This window comes from Trichechus manatus, unplaced genomic scaffold, assembly GCF_000243295.1.
Source record: "Trichechus manatus latirostris isolate Lorelei unplaced genomic scaffold, TriManLat1.0 scaffold00067, whole genome shotgun sequence".
In the NCBI taxonomy this organism is placed as follows: Eukaryota; Metazoa; Chordata; class Mammalia; order Sirenia; family Trichechidae; genus Trichechus; species Trichechus manatus.
Window position 1 is genome coordinate 1,061,579 of NW_004444003.1, and position 19,138 is coordinate 1,080,716.

At 38.7% G+C, this 19,138-nt stretch overlaps 1 protein-coding gene across 1 annotated transcript in view; it reads left to right on the forward strand.

Annotated features, from left to right (window-relative positions):
• Nucleotides 1–19,138, forward strand: part of ITGA8 (integrin subunit alpha 8) — a 225,592-nt gene that overhangs the window by 197,454 nt on the left and 9,000 nt on the right. The window contains exons 27-28 of the mRNA XM_004379662.2: nt 2,491–2,604; nt 13,309–13,410. Coding sequence (XP_004379719.1) covers nt 2,491–2,604; nt 13,309–13,410 — 216 coding nt within the window. The remainder of the gene's footprint in view (nt 1–2,490; nt 2,605–13,308; nt 13,411–19,138) is intronic.

Below are 19,138 nucleotides of genomic sequence, written 5' to 3' on the forward strand. Positions count from 1 at the left end.
CAGGAATCAATCTACAAGATTAGGTTGTATTTTGAGCCAATCTCTTTTGAGATACAAAAGAGAGAAGCAAGCAGAGAGACAGGGGAACCTCAAACCACCAAGCAAGAAGCGGCAGGAGCACATGTGTCCTTTGGACCCGGGGTCCCTGCACTGAGAAGCTCCTAGCCCAGGGGAAGATTGATGACAATGACCTTCCCCCAGAGCCAACAGAGAGAGAAAGCCTTCCCCTGGAGCTGGCACCCTGAATTTCAGACTTCTAGCTTCCTAGACTGTGATAGAATAAATTTCTGTTTGTTAAAGCCATCTACTTGTGGTATTTCTGTTATAGCAGCACTAGATGACTAAGACAGTGACCCTATGTACAACAGAACAAAATACTGCCCAGCCTGTGCCACTCTCACAATTATTGTTATGCTTGAGCCCATTGTAATATACATTACTATTCGCTTTGTTTTTACAGAATTCTGAGGCTCTTCTCAAAGACAGATCTTATGGTCAAATGTTCCTCAAGTTATTGTGTGGTTTATCAATTTCATAAAAGTAAAATGTCTCCATTTACTACTTTACTTAATGTCCAATAAACTGATTTTTATTGAGCACTTATAATATGCCGGTGCTCAGAGCTTGAAACAAAAAATGAATAAAGTATGTTGTGTTGTTAAGTGCCATCAAATCAATTCCAACTCATAGCGACCATATATGACAAAGTAGAACTGCCGTATGAAGTTTCCTAGGCTGTAATCTTTACAGGAGCAGATCGCCAGATCTTTTCTCCAGTGGAATAGCTTGTGGGTTTGAACTGCCAATCTTTCAGTTAGTAGTCAAGCTCTTAACCATTGGGCCACCAAGGCTCCTGAATAAAGCATAGCCCACAAAAAAAATTCAAATCAGTGTGAGGGTACACTTAGAGTAGGACCATCCTGTACATGGGAACAAGAAAACAAATTGTGAGGAGTCCACTTATTTCCACACTGGGGTCCAATCAGAAAATGCAATCTGATAGGTAAAATGTCATTATAATGAATACTTTCCAGGAGCATACATTTCATATACAGTCATCCCTCAGTATCTGTGGGGGGATAGGGTCTAGGAACCCTCCTACCCCCACCTCACAGATACGAAAATCCATGGATGCTCAAGTCCCTTATATAAAATGGTGAAGTATTTGCATATAACCTATGCATATCCTCCTGTATACTTTAAATCATCTCTAGATTACTTATAATACCTAACACAATGTAAACGCTATGTAAATAGTTGTTATACTATATTGTTTAGGGAATAATGACAAGAAAAAAGTGTTGTTTTTTTCCCTCCGAATATTTTCCATCGGTAGTGGTTTGAATCCGCACATGTGGAACCTGGGGATACGGAGGGCCGACTGTATTAAAGGTTGCCCATTATGACTTAGGGAATCCTAGGAATTAGGTAAAATATAGCCTAGTGAATGCAGCTTGCAGAGAGAACTGCTTTGCAACCAGGAAGTAATATAAACAGAAGAATTTTATGGAACAAATGCTTATCCTTTGGTGGGTAACATCGGGTCTTTGAGATAACAGACTCAGGGGGCCTTTCTCTGCAACCTTTTCCAGACTTGCTCAGTCCAGGGTCAGGTGTTGAGAATGTGTCTAAGAAATGTCTTCCTGAGTCCTAAAAAAAATGGAAAAGAGCAATTCAATGGCTGCCTACAGGAAGATTGCTTTAAAGTCCTTAGACAAGAGCTTAAATCCTATGTTGTATTTTGTTCCATTTTATCTCTAAATTACCACAAATTTCCTCCATCATTACTACTGAATTGTGTTTTTTCTTAGTTGTTTCCAAATATATTTGTGTTTTTTGTTTTGTTTTTTTAAGGTAACGGTTATGCTTTTAGTTGTGTAAGGAACAAAAAAACAGAAGTTTTTATAACAGTGGGCATACCTAGTCAATTTTTTTTTAATCCACTAAGATTCTTTGAAAGATAGAATTTCACCATTGCCATCTTGAACTTTCCTAGCTTTTCAGTGGCTTTTTCCAGAAAAGTGCCCTTTATGATTAACCATAATCATAATTATGTCTTAGAAGCTTTATTAACACATATCACATAAATGATCTGTAATAGCTTGTTTGGAGTTTCTAGCTTTTGCTATACACTTGCTTGAATAACTCCTTTATCTGAAAAAAAAGCACGTTCATGGAGCCATGAGAATGGATGGAAAGATTAGGATACTTAGCCCATCAGTTCAGTCAAATTGATCCTGGCATTCAGTGGGATAACTGGCATCATAGCCTTCTTTATGAAAGAAGGATATAAACATTTTTCCATCAACAGTCAAGCAGATGACTAGTTGTCTTCATTTTAACAATGCTTCATGTTTGTTCTTTATTGAAATTTTTAACTTAAAGTTTAGGAAATGACTTCTGAGGAAATAAAACGTGAATAAGCTTACTTCCATGTTGGCACTCTACCAGAGTTTAAAGACACTGATTTGCTGCTCTTGCTTTTTATAGAACTGTACAAATATTGAGTGCTTACAAATCTCCTGTGTGGTGGGACGATTGGAAGGAGGAGAAAGCACGGTCCTGAAAATCAGATCACGATTATGGGCCCAAACATTCCTCCAGGTAATAAAAAACACACAAACACCTACACACCACTCACATGGAACCTCTTCTCAAAAGCTCGGCATAAAGAGTATTTTCCCTTAAGAAAAATTGTTGCATGGAAATTTCTGTGGAGGAGTTGTGCTAAGATCAGCTGGTCAACTTTCCCATCAGGTGATGACAGGTAAAATATTCTGAGAACCTAAGACCTTCTGACAGTAACTTATTCAAACAACTCTCTTTAGTTCACCACTCTATACTCAGTCCTTGGTATCGTTGTTGGGTGCCATCAAGTCGATTCTGACTCATAGCAACCCCATGTGACAGAGTAGAACTGCCCCATAAGGTTTTCTAGGCTATAATCTTTATGAAAGTAGATCGCCAGGTCTTTCTCCTGCAGAGTCACTGGGTGGGTTCAAACTGCCAACCTTTAGCGGCCAAGTACTTAACCATTGCACCAGCCAGGTTCCTTCCTCTCTGAGATAGTAGGTCTCCAATAAATATTAGTTAATGAAAGGATGAATGCAAGCATGAGGAGTATAAGAACACAATTCAAGTTATATGCACAGAAAAATAAAAATAGAAATCCATTTAGAAGGGAAAAGGGATATTGTCCTAGAAAATTATTCTCGTAAGATGGTCCAACCAGGGTTCTAAGAATGACAGCATCTCAGTAAAGTTCTAGGTACATGTGATTTATAGATTGCTCACTGCTTAGCCTTATCTGTACTTGACATCCCTTCACTGCCATAGACAAGTCCACTGATGTGTACATTTAAAAGTTTAAATTTCTCTTAATGTTAAGAAAATGAAAATTTCCCTTTGGAAAGAACTGTTTATTTAAATGGTACTATTGTGTTGTGACCTTATTATTTAAGGACAATTTTTTTGGTTAAAAAAAAGAAAGTTAAATTAAAACTCATACCAAGCCTGTGCATTCATGCTCATATTTTAAGTATAAAAAAAATTGTTTAGTTAATTTTGCCTTAGAAAATCAAATGGTGAAATCTTTTTTAAATTAGTTAATAAATATAGAAGTATATATCTCTAGATTTTCATGTTTTCCATGACTTAAAATACTCTTATAGTGTCACAAATTTTATTTGTATAATTAAAAAGATGATAATTAAAGTTATTTTTTAAAAGATTGTTGAGAAGAATTTTTTTTTTCACCTCAGGCAGAGTTTCTCATCCTCAGCACTGTTGACATTTTGGGCTAGATAATTCTTTGTGAGGGGCTGTTTTGTGCACTGTTCTGTTTAGGGTCATCCCTGGCCTCTTCCTACTACATCTAGTCCTGGAAACCTCTCTCCCAGTTGTGAACATCAAAAATGTCTCCAGACATTGCCAAATGTTCCCTAGAGGACAAAATTACAACTTGTTGAGAACCACTGACGTAAGGATAGGTTCAGTGCCCAATTTATTCCATACTCTTTTTTTCTTAAGTCAAAATATTTATTCATTCACTCAACAAATATTTATGGAGCACCTACCATGCAGTGAGGGAGATGAGGATGCTTCTTTAGATAGGCTGGTCAAAGAAGAGCCCTGTGAGGAGGGTGTATGGAGCTGAAACCTGAGCCACAGGAAGCCCTACAGGCAGAGTTCCAGCAGTGCAAAGGCCCTGAGGCAAGCACAATCTTGGCACTTTCAAGGAACAAAATATCAGCACGTTCATGGTTTCAGGGGACATCTAGGTCAATTGACATAACAAAGTTTATTAAGAAAATGTTCTGCATCCCACTTTGGTGAGTGGCGTCTGGGGTCTTAAAAGCTATTGAGCAGCCGTCTAAGATGCATCAATTGTTCCCAACTCACCTGGAGCAAAGGAGAATGAAGACCACCAAAGACACAAGAAAGTATTAGCCCAAGAGACAGAAAGGGCCACATAAACCAGAGACTGCATCAGCCCGAGACCAGAAGAACTAGATGGTGCCCGGCTACCACCAATGACCACCCTGACAGGGAACACAACAGAGAGTCCCTGATGGAGCAGCAGAAAGATGGGGTGCAGAACTCAAATTCTAGTAAAAAGACCAGGCTTAATGGTCTGACTGAGACTGGAGGGACCCCAGAAGACATGGCCCTCGGACTCTCTATTAGCCCAGAACTGAAATCATTCCTGAAGCCAACGCTTCAGACAAAGATTAGACTGGACTATGGGATATAAAATGATACTCGTGAAGAGAGTGCTTCTTAGCTCAAGTAGATACATGAGACTAAAATGGACAGCTCCTGTCTGGAGGCGAGATCAGTAGGCAAAAAGGGACAGAAGCTGGTTGAATGGACACGGGAAATCCGTGGTGGAAAGGAGGAGTGTGCTGTCACATTATAGGGAGAGCGGCTAGGGTCACATAGCAATGTGTGTATAAATTTTTGTGTGAGAAATTGACTTGAACTGTAAACTTTCACTTAAAGCACAATTATACATATGTGTGTATATATATGTATACACATATATATGTATATGTATACATATATATACACATATACGTATATACACATACATATATATATATATATGTATATCAGCCCATTATTATTACCATAGATGATGCAAAGAAAGGTTGAGAAGTAATATAGCATGGAATGGTGCTTAGATTTTATTCACGTACGATGGAAAGCCGTGAAGGAAATTAGGAAATGATGTGATGATAATTCTGTTTTGGAAAGAACAAGAGTAAGAATGGATAAATAAATTGAGGCATAGTCTAACAGCAGAATACTATTCCACAGTAAAAAATGAGTGAATTGTTCACACATTAATATGGATGCATCTCAGGAACTTAATGTTGCGTTAAAAGGCAAGTCAAGTATGATTCTATTTATATAAGCAGGCAAAACTAAACAATGTATTGGTAAAACTTAAGAGAAAAGCAAAGTAATGAAAGCAAAAGATTCAGGAGGGTAGTAACCTCTCGGAGTAGAGGCCATTCAGGGAGAGGTATGGAAGACATTTCAAGGGTACTAGCAATGTTTTGGGGCCCTGGTGGTGCAGTGGCTAAACATTTGGCTGCTAACCAAGTTGGCAGTTCAAATCCACCAGCTGCTCCTTGGAAACCCTATGAGACAGTAAAGTCAGTGATAGGTATGCAGATGTTCATCTTAGTTTTTTTTCCTGTCGCCGTACGATATAAATGATGATTTATACTTACTCAGTATTCAATAAAACCACTTTTAAAAGGGCAATACCAGAAGCAGGGAGAAGTTTGGAAGCTACTGCAGTAGTCCAGGGAGAAATGATGGTGAATTAAACTGAGGCAGAACCGTAGAACAGGTGAGACAAGGTATGGCTCAGGGTTTATTCTAGAGGAAAACTCAATAGTACTTGCTGAATTTCGTGTGAGAGAGTGAGGGGAAGAGAGGAATCAAGCATGACTCCTAGATTTTTGGCCTACAACAACTGGTGAGGAGGACTTGGGGAAGCACAGTGTTAGGAGAGGAAACCAAGGGTTCTGTTTTGGACCCTGTGTTCGTTATCTACTGTTCCATAGCAAATTTCCCCAAAACTTAGCTGCTGAAAACAATAAACATTTATTATCTCACTGTATGGGTGAGGAATCTGGCTGCAGCTTAGCTGGTTGATTCTAGTTCAGCATCTCCCATGGGGTTATAGCCGAGATGTCAGTTGTGGCTTGACTAGGGCTGGAGAATCTGTTTACCAGGTGACTTAGGCACATGTGCGGCAAGTTAGTGCCTGTTACTGGCAAGAGGCCTCAGCTCCTCCCCATCTGGACCTCTCCATAGGGCTGTTTGACTGTCCTGCTAACACAGTGGCTGGCTGGCTTCCCACAGAGCAAGTGATCCAAGAGAAAGCAAGGCTTTCATGTCTTTTGTGACTTAGCCTTAGAAGTCACATCCTGTCATTCCATAATATCCTATTGTTCACACAGATCAGCCCTCTCCATATGGGAGGGACTCACACAAGAGTCTGAAGACCAGGAGGCAAGAACCACTGGGAGCCATCTTGGAGGCTCGCTGCCACAGACACATTAACTAATTCTTTAATGGCATACCTTTCACTGAAAGTATCTCAAAGCATAAACTATAAATCTGTTTTTTCTGTAATCAAATAAACATTAGAAATAAGTTATTTTAATCAACAGTCGTTACATCCCCCTTAACAAGGCCCTATTTTGTTTTGCCACAGTAATATAATAATTTCTTCACTCTACTAAATATACTTCTAAAAATACTTCACTAACCATAGTAGTTTGGGGGAAGCAATCAGTTAGAACTTAAGTGGTTTTTGTTATGATTCTGTTTTCTTTCTGTTCACTACAAGTTTTGTCTGTTTGTTTTGTTGTTGTTTGTTTTTGCTTTGTTTTATTTCTTTTCATGTACTCTCAGTCATATCACTGAGATCTTGGGAAAATTTTTGAACCAGAACAAAATCAGTGTAGATGATCCTGCAGTTTGGGTAAATATCAGCAAAAGTTTTATGTGAACATATGGGTGAACAGTGTTTTGAGTTTTATATACATATATTCATATATGTGAAATCTAGCGATTGGCAAAATTATGTGCAAAAAACTAAGTGCAAACATTAAACTCAAGTACTAAGAGCATTGGCCCTGATTTAAATCTGTTTTCTCTGCCTTCAGTGTAAAGCCTGGGTGGGAGCCGGGTCAGGCGACAGGGGCTCCTGGTTCCATTCCTGCTTGGCTATGATCAAGGCACTTAACTTTGATGGCAGTGTTTCCTCATTTACAAAATGAAGAGATGGGGCTAAGGGCCCCTTTCAACCCTAGAAATCCGCTGATTCTATAGGCAGCTCAAATGGAACCTCTTCTAAATTGTTAATGTTTATTCTACTTAGTTTAGATCAGCAGTAACTCCGTATACTTTATTAATAGCCTACTTTCATATTGTGTTGACACTTTGGTTGACTTTGAGCAGACCACATCTAAATGGTTCTCTAAACTTAAAGAATAGCTAGCCAGCCTTTTCAAAGAGGTCTGTCTGTCTGCAAATAACCAAGTTTCTTTTGAGCGATTACCCTATGGCGAGGCACCATGAAATATGCTTTCTACGTGAGTTACTCATTTAATTGTTACAGCAATCCTGTGGAAGATGTACTATTATTATCAACTGCATTTTACAGATTAGTAAACTGAGATTAAGTGGCTTGCCCACGGTCACGTAGCTACGAGAAGTGGCTGGAGCTCTTGTCTTATGTATATTACTGTATTATACTACTGAAATAATGATTGAGACTGTAACTAAGGAGCCCTGGTGGCATAAACAGTTAATTGTTCAGCTGCTAACTGAAAGGTTGGTGGTTCAAACCCACCCAGAAGCTTCGTGGGAGAAAGACCTGGCAATCTGCTTCTGTAAAGGTTACAGCCAAGAAAATCCTATAGAGCAGTTCTACTCTGTAACACCTGGGGTTGCCATGAGTCAGAATCAGCTCAACACCAATGGGTTTGATTTTATACTATAACTGCCTGCTACAGATTTCATACCATAATCACTATACTGCACATTGCCCAACTGTAACCCCTATGTTATAGATTACTGTACTATAACCACTACATAGTGATTTTTAAAAGACCACATAGGCTTTATAACTTCTGCTGAGATATATAAATTGTATACCATGCTATTTCAGATTCCAGTGAAGAAAACATAACTCTAGAATTGCACTGCCCAATACAATAGTAATAGCTACATGGGGACTAGTGGAGATATAGAACATATTGGACAGAACAGATATAGAGCATTTTCATCATGGCAGAAAATTCTATTGAACACTGCTCTAGAACATAGATTTCCTTCAAAATTGCAGGAACAGATCTTTTAGTTAATTATCATATCTATGGATATCAACCTGGATTGTGTTTTGTTACTAGGTTTATGAAATTCATTGTATCTCTTCATAAAGTAAGATAGAGGCCACTTTTGCTTTATTACGGTATCATTTTCCACCTGAAAAGGCAAAATCTTAGCAAAAATTTATTACCTCTATAGTTTCTTCAAAGACTGAACAACAAGAAAAATTTTGTCATTTTAATACCTTAAAAATGTCATAAATTTAAAAATAGTAATTGGCCTTTTCAAATTGTATTCTACTTCTGCTAAGTAACATAGACCTCACTAGAGTTTCAATTTTCCTAACTATACAGTTTTTTAATTGAATTGTCAAAAGAATGAGCGAACCACTTGCATTTTTGATGATGGCCCCTCTTGCCAATGGTTCCTCTGCTTTTTGGCTGTTACTTCTTATCTAAGAGTTGTGGGAGAAGAGACTTAAAATAAATTCCCTAGCCCACATATCATGACCATACATTCCTCCTAGTACTTTGAGCATCACATCCTACTGAAATGAGGGAGAAAAACTTTTCAGTGAAGCAGGACTAACATCATTACAACACTGCAGTCAAGGGAAAAATCATTATATTTTTGACTACATGTTTGAGATCTATGCATAATATTCTATTTCAGCAGTAGGCCAGTAGAGTGAAAATTGCATCCCTAAGAAGAACCAGTGTTTCCTGAAGAAGTCAATAGTAATCAGAAGACTTTCCAAACAAGAAATATTTAGCATGAGTTGAGTCAGATCTGGGGCATTAGTGGTTCAGTGGTAAGATTCTTGCCTTCCATGCTGGAGACTGGGGTTCGATTCCTGACCAGTGCACCTCATGCACGGCCACCACAGATCTGTAAGTGGAGGCTTCTGTGTTGCTATGATGCTGAACAGGTTTCAGCAGAGCTTCTAGACTAAGATGGACTAGGAAGAAAGGCCTGGCGATCTACTTCTGAAAATCAGCCAATGAAAACTGTATTGATCACAACAGTCTGTTCCCATTATGCATGGGGTCACCATGAGTTAGGGGCTGACTCTACAGCAACTAACAACAACACCAACAACAGAGCAGATCAGAACAATCTGCAGCAACATTCTGAAGTCCTTCCAGGGCAAAAGTCTACTTCCAGAGATGCAGAGGAGAATGGCATAAGTCTTTGTGTTTACCCAAAGCCATATTCCAATTTTCTATACTTCCACAGTTTGTGCTCATTCCAGACTTGGAAGCCAAATGCCAAAGGGGAGTGATTCTTTGTGAGCTCTCTCAAAGAACATACTATATATTGGGAATCTTTTTTTCTTTTCTTTTTTTATTGTTGTACTTTAAGTGAAACTTTACAATTCAAGTTAGTCTCTCATACAAAAATTTATACATACATTGTTATGTGACCCTAATTGCTCTCCCTATACTAAGTCAGCACACTCCTCCTTTCCACCCCTGATTTCTATATTGGGAATCTTTTAATAGCTTTGTCACGCAACCCAGAAAGAGGTGAACATTTTCTGCCATCCTAATTCAGGCTAAGGAGGCCTGGTGGTACAAGGTTTGTGCTCAGCTGCTAACCAAAAGGTTGGCGGTTTGAATCCACTCAGCAGCTCCACAGGAGAATGAGCTGGCAGTCTACATCTGTAAAGATTACAGCCAAGAAAACCTATGTGGCAGTTCTGCTCTGTCACATGGAGTCACTATAAGTCAGAACTGATTGAACAGCACCCAACAACAGCAACAACAATCCAGGTTAGAGGTCCCTACATGGTGTAAATAGGTTGCGCTCGACTGCTAACCTAAAGGTTGGAGATTCAGACCTACCCAGCGATCTGCTTCCGTATAAATTACAGCCAAGAAAACCCTGTGGAGCAGTTCTACTCTGTAACACGTAGGGTCGCCATAAGTCAGAATCGACTTGACAGCAACCACCACCAACAACAATCCAGGCTTGAAAGTTTACAATTACTGGTTGATGTGACTTGCTGCATTATTTGTGCCTGTCCACCTGGTGAACATACAAACTAATCAGAGAAAGATTTTATTTAGGTTAATCCTAGATGATCCCCTATTTTGTGATTGTTGCTTGGAACAGAAACTTCCCTTACCGCTTAAAGTTTTACCCATCATTGCTTTGGTTTTGTCATTTCATAAGGCTTTGCTTCTGGTAAATGGTGACTGTTTAAACGTGGGCTACATAAAATGGATATGCAGTTAAAAATAATCACTGAGAAGAAATTAGGCAGCCGGAACGTGGGCGTGGGAGGGCTCTTGCAGATGCCAGACACACTAGGTATTTCACCAACTAAAAAGCCTCACTCTCCATTTGTTACCAACTCTGTAACCTTTATTAGTACCACAACCATAAGCTAATTGTTGTGTAGAAGTATATAACAGAGGCAGCCAGTGGGCTGCAAACCACAGTTTAAATGATGTAGTAATAACAGAGGACCAGGGCCTCTTCTGAGACTTAATAGCAAGGTGGGGCAAATTGAAGGTCCACAGTTTTGCCAAGGGATATTAGCGCTGGCTGGTTTTTCAATCCTAACTTGCCTACAATATGGCAGTGATTGCTACTACATGAGGAGATTACTGTTTGGAACAGGAGATTTTTTTTTCACATAAGACTAATAGAGTTGTCATGTAAACAGCTGAAAGCATTCAGCTTTGAACATTGCACTCAGTAACATCACTCTGTCCATAATTGTTTTTCATGAATTAAATACTTACCTGTGCCATGCCTGTGACCTACAGCCACAAAGCTAGTGTATCTTTAATGCCAACCTAGTTGATCATAGCCTGATAGTCCGCATGGCCCATAGCATTTTAGAAAAAATGAAAAAGTGCATCTTTCTATTGAGAAAGGTGCAAGAGACCTTATTTTGGGGGAATAAGTTTAAAATAAAAACAGATTGGCTTATGAGTTGCATTGTTTATAGGCTATCTGTCTACCACCTAATTTGTTCAGGCCCCAGACTGTGTCAGTTTGCATAACTACATTAGATAGTGATGGTGAGAGGGTGTCAATATCCCTTATCATCAACTGCAGCCCTCGTTTTATATCCTCACCTTCTCTTTCAACTTTCCTGCACTTCCGAATCTAGTTGATGGGGGAGGGGGTCCAGTTCCATCATTGAAAGAATTAAACCTTTGGCAACTAACAACAATCAGGAGTCCCTGGATGGTGCAAAGGTTAACAGACTTAGCTGCTAACCAAGAGACTGGAGGTTTGAGTCCACCCAGAGTTACCTTGGAAGAAAGGCCTGGCAATCTACTTCTGAAAGATCACAGCCTTGAAAACCCAACTCAACGGCAACAAGTTTGGTTTCTTGGTGTGTAGCATTTGCTGATTTCTGTGGTGTAAATGCTTGCACCTTGGCTAATTCCAAGCTACCAACATGATGTCACTGAATCCCGAGCTGGGAAGAGATACCCAGGAATACACCAATGTGGTATTTTTCCTTATAAATAAAATAGACATAAATAGCATCAAAAGCCTAAATAATAGTAAAATGTAATAAAATAAGAAGTGTTGAGTTTTAAGCATCTATTATCTTTTTAAAATATAATTTACAATTTTAACTTTATATAATTATTTCTTAATAGTGACTGTTTAACAGCAAGCACTCAAAATTCCTGAAATTTTTAACAGTCAGCCTTCAAGAGCTAGTCTGAACCGACTACAGCACACCACTAAACCAAACCAAACCTGTGGCTATCGAGTCAGTTCTGACTCATAGCAACCCTGAAGGGCAGAATTGAGCTGCCCCACAGGTTTCCAAGGAGCGACTGGTGAATTTGAACTGCCGACCTTTTGGTTAGCAGCTGAGCTCTTAACCACTGTGCCACCAGGGCAACATAGCACATCACTAGGTAGATCTAATCCTTGTCTCAAGTTAAATGGAGGGAAGCTACAGAAGCTTATGTTTTCAAAATCACTTTCCCTGAGTTACTCTTCAGTATTTCACCTTTGATTTTAATCAACAGTTAACATGAGAACCAATAAACAGTGGATTTTTGCTAGAAAGTTCTGCCAAAAATAATGGATGGCACTACGTCAGTGATTCTTAACCAGGGCGATTTTGCCGCCCAGGGGACATTTGACAATGACTAGAGACATTTTGGTTGTCACAGCTGGGGAAGGGGTACTACTGACATCTAGTGGGTGGAGGCCAAGGATGCTGTTTCACATCCTTCAATGCACAGAACTGACCCCCACAACAATAACTTATCCAATCCAAAATGTCAGTAGTGCCAAGATTGAGAAGCTCTATACTAGCTCTTCTGTGTAGTTCAAATGTGATAAATTTCTTTATAGCTCAGTGTCAATCTCTCTCCTAAAAGCTGGCGTATTTCCCTCTATCAGATAGCAAAACATATGTAGTCCACTATGTCTTGCCTTTGTTCCTCACTAGCAGTAACTTTGTAAGCCCTTGTGCCCTCTATTTTCATGACTCTTTATTTTCTATTTCTATTGTAACCTTAAGGAGCCCTGGTGCCACAATGGTTAAGTGCTCAGCTGCTAACTGAAAGGCCAGTGGTTTAAACCCACTGGCCACTCCACAGGAGAAAGATGTGGCAGTCTGCTTCTGAAAAGACTTATAGCCTTGGAAACCCTATGGGGCGGTTCTAGTCTGCTCTATAGGGTTGCTGTCAGAATCCACTCAACGGCAACAGCTTTTGTTGTTGTAACCTTATTGTACGCAAGTCTTTTATTAATATGGCAGATTCTCTTTAGAAATAGGAAAGGGGTAAATGGATGGATGGATGGATGGATGGATGGACAGACGGACAAAAGGAAAAAAAGAAGTAAAAGAAAAAAAGGAAGAAGGAAATGTTGCTTTTGAAATGGAAAACAATTGGGTGGATGCCAGCATAACTTTTAAAAAAGCTTTATATGGAATATGTTTAAGTAAAATATTTTTGCTTTCAGAGAAAAAATGACCCCTATGCTCTGGCATCCCTGGTGTCCTTTGAAGTTAAGAAGATGCCTTATAAAGATCAGCCAGCAAAACTCCCACAAGGAAGCATGGCAGTGAGTATCTTGAAAAAATATAGGCACAAATAATAAATTGAAATGATTTTTTTTATCACTGTTCAACTTGTGCTAGATGTAAGGGTTTACACTGACTTGAGACAGGTTTCCCTCTTCAGATCACTCTTTTCATATTTCAGTCTGCAAATTCCCTAGAGGCTTTGATCTGTTTTTTTAAACTTTCCGTATAAATTTCTATCCAAAAAATTACAGGATAGGACTAGTGCCATTTTTTAATCAAGCCACTTGTTTCAGAGAAGTCCAGATAGCAGTGATCATTAGAATGAAATTCTACTGAGTTCTTTTAATTTTAAAGACAGCATGATGAGTCCAATGAGGAGGAAAGAAGAGTCTCTTCCTCAGCAAAAATCTGCCTGAGACCCGCTAGGTAACCTTGGCCAATCATTTTTCCTTTCTATGCAAAGAACCTAATTTTGTCCTGGAGGAAAGAATACACTATGAGCTTCATCTGAATTAATTTTTTTAAATTGAGGCTATTAGCTATTGTTGTTGTTAGTTGCCGTTGAGTCGATTCCAACTCATGGTGATGCCATGTGTTCAGAGTAGAACTGCTCCATAGAGTTTTCAAGGCTGTGATCTTTCAGATGCAGATCACCAGGCCTATCTTCTGAGGCACCTCTGGGTAGTTTCAAACCAGCAACCTTTCCACTAGTAGTCAAGCTCACTGTTTGCACCGCCTAGTGACTTTAGATATTACCGACACCCAAATACCTGTTACAGCACAACTTCTGTCATCCTCAGCAACCTGGCATGGCTGTGTAGAGAGAAACAAGGAATGAATGAAAGTGTATGAGCAGCCACAGTTATCAGAACTCTGCCTTTAAAGTTATTTTTGAAGGTGATCACAGCTAGGGCTCTGGAAAGCAATAGGAAAGCTCTTGAAAGCATTTATCCTTTGGTCATTCAATAGATATTTTCAACCCCCAACTTGAGCTCTTGGTCCCAGGTCCTTGTTATGCAAAGTGTGTTTTGCTGATCAGGAGCATCAGCATCACCTGGGAGGCTATTAAAAACAGACTCAGGCCACACTCCAGAACTACTGAGTCAGAATTTGCGTTAACAAAATTCTCAGGTGTTCCACATGCACAGTAAAGTTTGAGAAGCAGTGCTTTAGATAGTATAAAGTTAATACTGTTGTAATCTCTTATCAGCCTAGGTCTTAAAAATTAATTGTAATTTTTAATCTTTGTTGCCTAATCTAAGGAGCCATGGTGGTGCAATGGTTAAAGCGCTTGGTGCTAACCGAAAGGTAGGCGGTTCAAACCCAGCAGCCACTCCGAGGGAGAAACAACCTGGACATCTGCTCCCATAAAGATCAGAGCTTAAGAAACCCTATAGGGCTGTTCCCCTCTGTCCTGCAGGTTCACTATGAGTCGGAATCGACTCAACAGCACACAACAACAGCCTATTCTACTTTTATTGATTTAAATTAAATCATTCCATTGATTAATGATTCTCAACCCTGAGTATACAACAGAATCATTATTGGTGTGACTTTAAAAATATATACTTGCTAAGACTCCACCCCAAATGTCAGGATTGAGAGGTCTGGGGTGGGGCCAAGGAGCCCTGGTGGCGCAGTGGTTAAAAGTGCTCAGCTGCTAACCGAAAGGAAAGGTCAGAGGTTCAAATCCACCTGCCACTCCAAAGGAGAAAGAAGTGACAGTCTGCTTCCATATAGATTACAGTCTTGGAAACCCTATCAGGCAGTTCTACTCTGTTCTATAGGGTCACTATGAGTCAGAATCAAGTCAACGGCAATGAGTTGATGGGGTTGGGGCCCTGGTGCTGTGCTTTAAAATCTCTACAAGTAACGATTCTGTAGTGAAGCCAGTGTTGAAAACCTCTGGCATAGGCAGGTGGCACAGAGGAAGGTCCAAGGCAGGATCCCAAGGAGGGACAGATTATCTGGGCTTCAGCCTGGCTCCCCCTGGCTCCCACTATGAGGCCTTAGGAAAGTCACTCTACTTCCTTGAGTCTGTTAATAGAAACCTGATGAATTGTCAAGATGAATAAAATTATTTATGTAGAGCCCTGGCATTGTACCTGAAACAAGGTATGTCTCAATAAATTTTAGCAACCTTCCCAAAATATCTTCCTTTCTCTGGCTAAGTTGAGTAAGCCCAAATTGGAAATGGCAATTAAGATTTGCACGGTCAAACTATTTCAGTAAGCCTTGGTGGTACTTCAAAGCAAGCGCTGCCCCATCTTTCCTCATTTAGATCACCTCTCTTTCTCTCCCGAGATGTCTGCTATAGTTTGGATTTATGTTCAACCTAGAAAGCAGAGGCTTGGGTATTTAATACAGAGTATTCGTCCAAAGAGGTTCAAAGCCTTATAGTTCCAAGGAAGATAAATCTAGGCCTTTTTTTTTTTTTTTTTTTTTTCTCCTCTGAGCATGTGTTCCATAACAGAAACACATGTTATTGTTGATTCTGACAACAGTATTGCGTCTTTCTGTACTGGCCACAGGTGACAGCTTGCTGTTCTCAACTCATCTCAAAAGATCCACGAAATGATTGGATACATGCTTCCCCACCCCCACCACCCCTTTACTGCATTAGAAAAAAAGAAAGAGGTCTTGTTATCTGATGTAGATGATTTACCACACCATTTATGTAAAAGTTATTGGAAAAACATTTAGGAATGAAGGTGCTGTCAAGCCTCCCAATAACTGGGTAACTGAAGATCTTGCAAGTATAAAGTTAACTGTGCAGTACAGAGAACCAGTCTTGCTGTGGCTTAATTTGAGAGCCGGCAGACGTTTTTAATAGCGATTTCTTCCCAAGGTCTTGCCATTCTTAACTTACGAAAAGAGCCCATCAGAAAGGAGTTACATTAAGGTCCAGAATCAGTTGGAGTAGGTAGTTTGAGAATCATCAGAGCTCCAATCCATACTTTGCAAATGAGGAAATTCTCTCAGTTCTATCTTTTGTACCAAGACTAAATAATATTTGCTTGTCTTCCGAGACTCATGTGGGGGATGATTAGTTTGTTTGTACTCCCTTTTCAACATGGTCATAATTCAACCATTTCTTGAGGCGTACATAAGCTTTGCATATTGAAGGAAATAGCAACCCCCATCTGCTACTTGCACACTACTTGTGTTTGTAACAAATGAATTCCTCATGCAACATGATGCTTGTCATATTCCAAGGTGAGGGAAAGGTTGATGATGCAAAGGGATATGACTGAACGTTTAATCATTACAGCCCAGGTCCCCCCAAAAATTATTCGGTTAATTGAACACTCTCTTCGGCTCACTGATGAACTTTGGCATTTGTATGCCATGCAACTAAAGCTGAGTTCCATAATGCACATCTAGAAGAGAATATTATTGTCTTGTTTAACTCCAAACGTGGTTATTATAAAATATTTCATGAAAATCTTTGTTTAAAAACTCACCCATAAAGTGTTATCCATTTGGTTTTCAGCCTTTTTAGCCAAATTTCAGCACCTTAAAATGTAATTCATATATTAAACAATTGTTTAGAGTTCAAGCTTATGGTAGGGACTATTGTCGCATAGTGGATATTTAAATGTTAATAAAATATGGGTTCAGCTGGTCCATTTTATGTTACGATTTTGTTCAAAATGGCACTGTAGGTAGGATGTCTTGGTACATTTATTTAAAACATTCTTGTGACCCCAAAGAAGTATGTTTACACAAGATTTTGTGATCTATACATATACATGTCAGCATTAATTATAGTTGAAAATACAAGGGAGCTTTTTCCTTCTACCTTGGTACTTGGTCAAAATATACAAAAACATATCATAAATGTCAGTGATAAAATGTGGGCATATTAAAGGTTTATTTATGGTCTTTCAACCTAATAAAGAACAATAAGATTTATGGCATGATGAAGGTAAGATTAAATGTTCCTTACTTATTATCACTTTAAGAAAATCTAAACCATTTACAAGGAGCCCTGTTGGCACAGTAGTTAAGCGCTCAGCTGCTAACCAAAAGGTTGGCAGTTCAAACCCACCAGCCACTCCGCAGGAGAAAGATGTTGCAGTCTGCTGCCTAAAGGTTTACAGCCTTGGAAACCCTATGGGGCAGTTCTGTTATGTCCTACAGTGTTGCTATAAGTCAGAATTGACTCAATGGCAGTGGGTAAACCATTTACAATTTGTGGGCCCCACTTCCTAAAATTGCATATAATTATATATAACAACTGAATTTTAAATTTTTATACCATTTCTTTAAATAGCTGCAGTTCTTGATAAATAAAAATAAATGAAAACTGTTTATTTATTAGTTGGTTTGCAATTGAATTTTTCTAAGTTTTAAGTACTTCAGTGACTCAACATTAGCTTTTTTTCTTAAAGCAGTTGAAATATCTAATCACATCAAGCCTATGTTCTTAAAGTAAATCTTTATTCCTAAATACACCCTATATTCTGCCTTGGGCCCACCTTATTGGTGCAAGAATCTCATAATAAGGGACTTTGGCAATTAGGTTAATCATACCATTGTGTGAGACTATACAGAATGCTCTAGAGCTGTACTGTCCAGTATAGTCGCTACAAGCCACATGTGAATATTGAGTACCTGAAATGGGGACTAGTGAACTGAATATGCAATTTTATTTCATTTAAACTAATTTAAATGTAAACATAAAAACTTAAGCAGTATAAAATATTTTCTCCTTAAACATAACTTTATTGTTTTGGTAGGACTGCATTTCACTTTAACCATTGAAAACTTAGCATCTGAATTATGTGCTTCAAGTTTAAAATTTTCTAGTTGACATTGAGTCAACTCCGACGCATGGCAACCCCATGTGTGTCAGACTAGAACTGCTCCATAGGGTTTTCAATGATTGATTTTTTTTTTCCAAAAGTAGATCACCAGGCCTTTCTTCCAAGGCTCTTCTGGGTGAGCTCAAACCTCCAACCTTTTGGTTAGTAGTGAGGCATGTTAACTGTTTGCACTACAGAGAGACTCCACTTTCAAATATTGTAAAATACCTCATTTGTATTTTTATGTTGATTACATGTTGATAATAGTTTTTATATTTAGTGTTAAATAAAATTTACTATTGAAATTAATGTTACCCATTTCTTATTACTCTTTTTAATGTGGCTACTAGAAAATTTAAAATTACACTTGTGGCTTGCATTATATTTCTATTGCACAGCACTGATCTAGAGCAGGATTACAGGAAGGTTCCAGTCTGGCGCTGATGATGATAACCACAGAGCTGCAGAGAACCTGGGATAACAAATATTATTTGAAATGAATGAAAAATTCTTGTTATAAATCATTGTTCAGTCATTAGAAATTCTAAAAATTATAACCATTTTTCCTATTATTTATTATCCAATGGATACTTCAATCTAAGCTTCTATGAGGTTGTCGAAATGAGCTGTAAGACAAATAACAAGTATTAGAAATAGCAAGTTTTTTTTAATTTTTTTTTTTATTGTACTTTAAGTGAAGGTTTATAGAACAAATAGTTTCTCATTACACAGTCAGTATGCATATTGTTTCATGACATTGTTTAACAAACCCACATGTCAACACTCTCCCTTCTTGATCTTGGAGGACCTTTTTTCTTTTTTGGTGAAAATATACATAGCCAAAGATACACCATTTCAAAAATTTCTACATGTACAATTCAGTGACATCAATTACGTTCTTCCAGTTGTGCTGCTGTTCTCACTATCCTTTTCCAAATAATTTCATCACCATTATCTT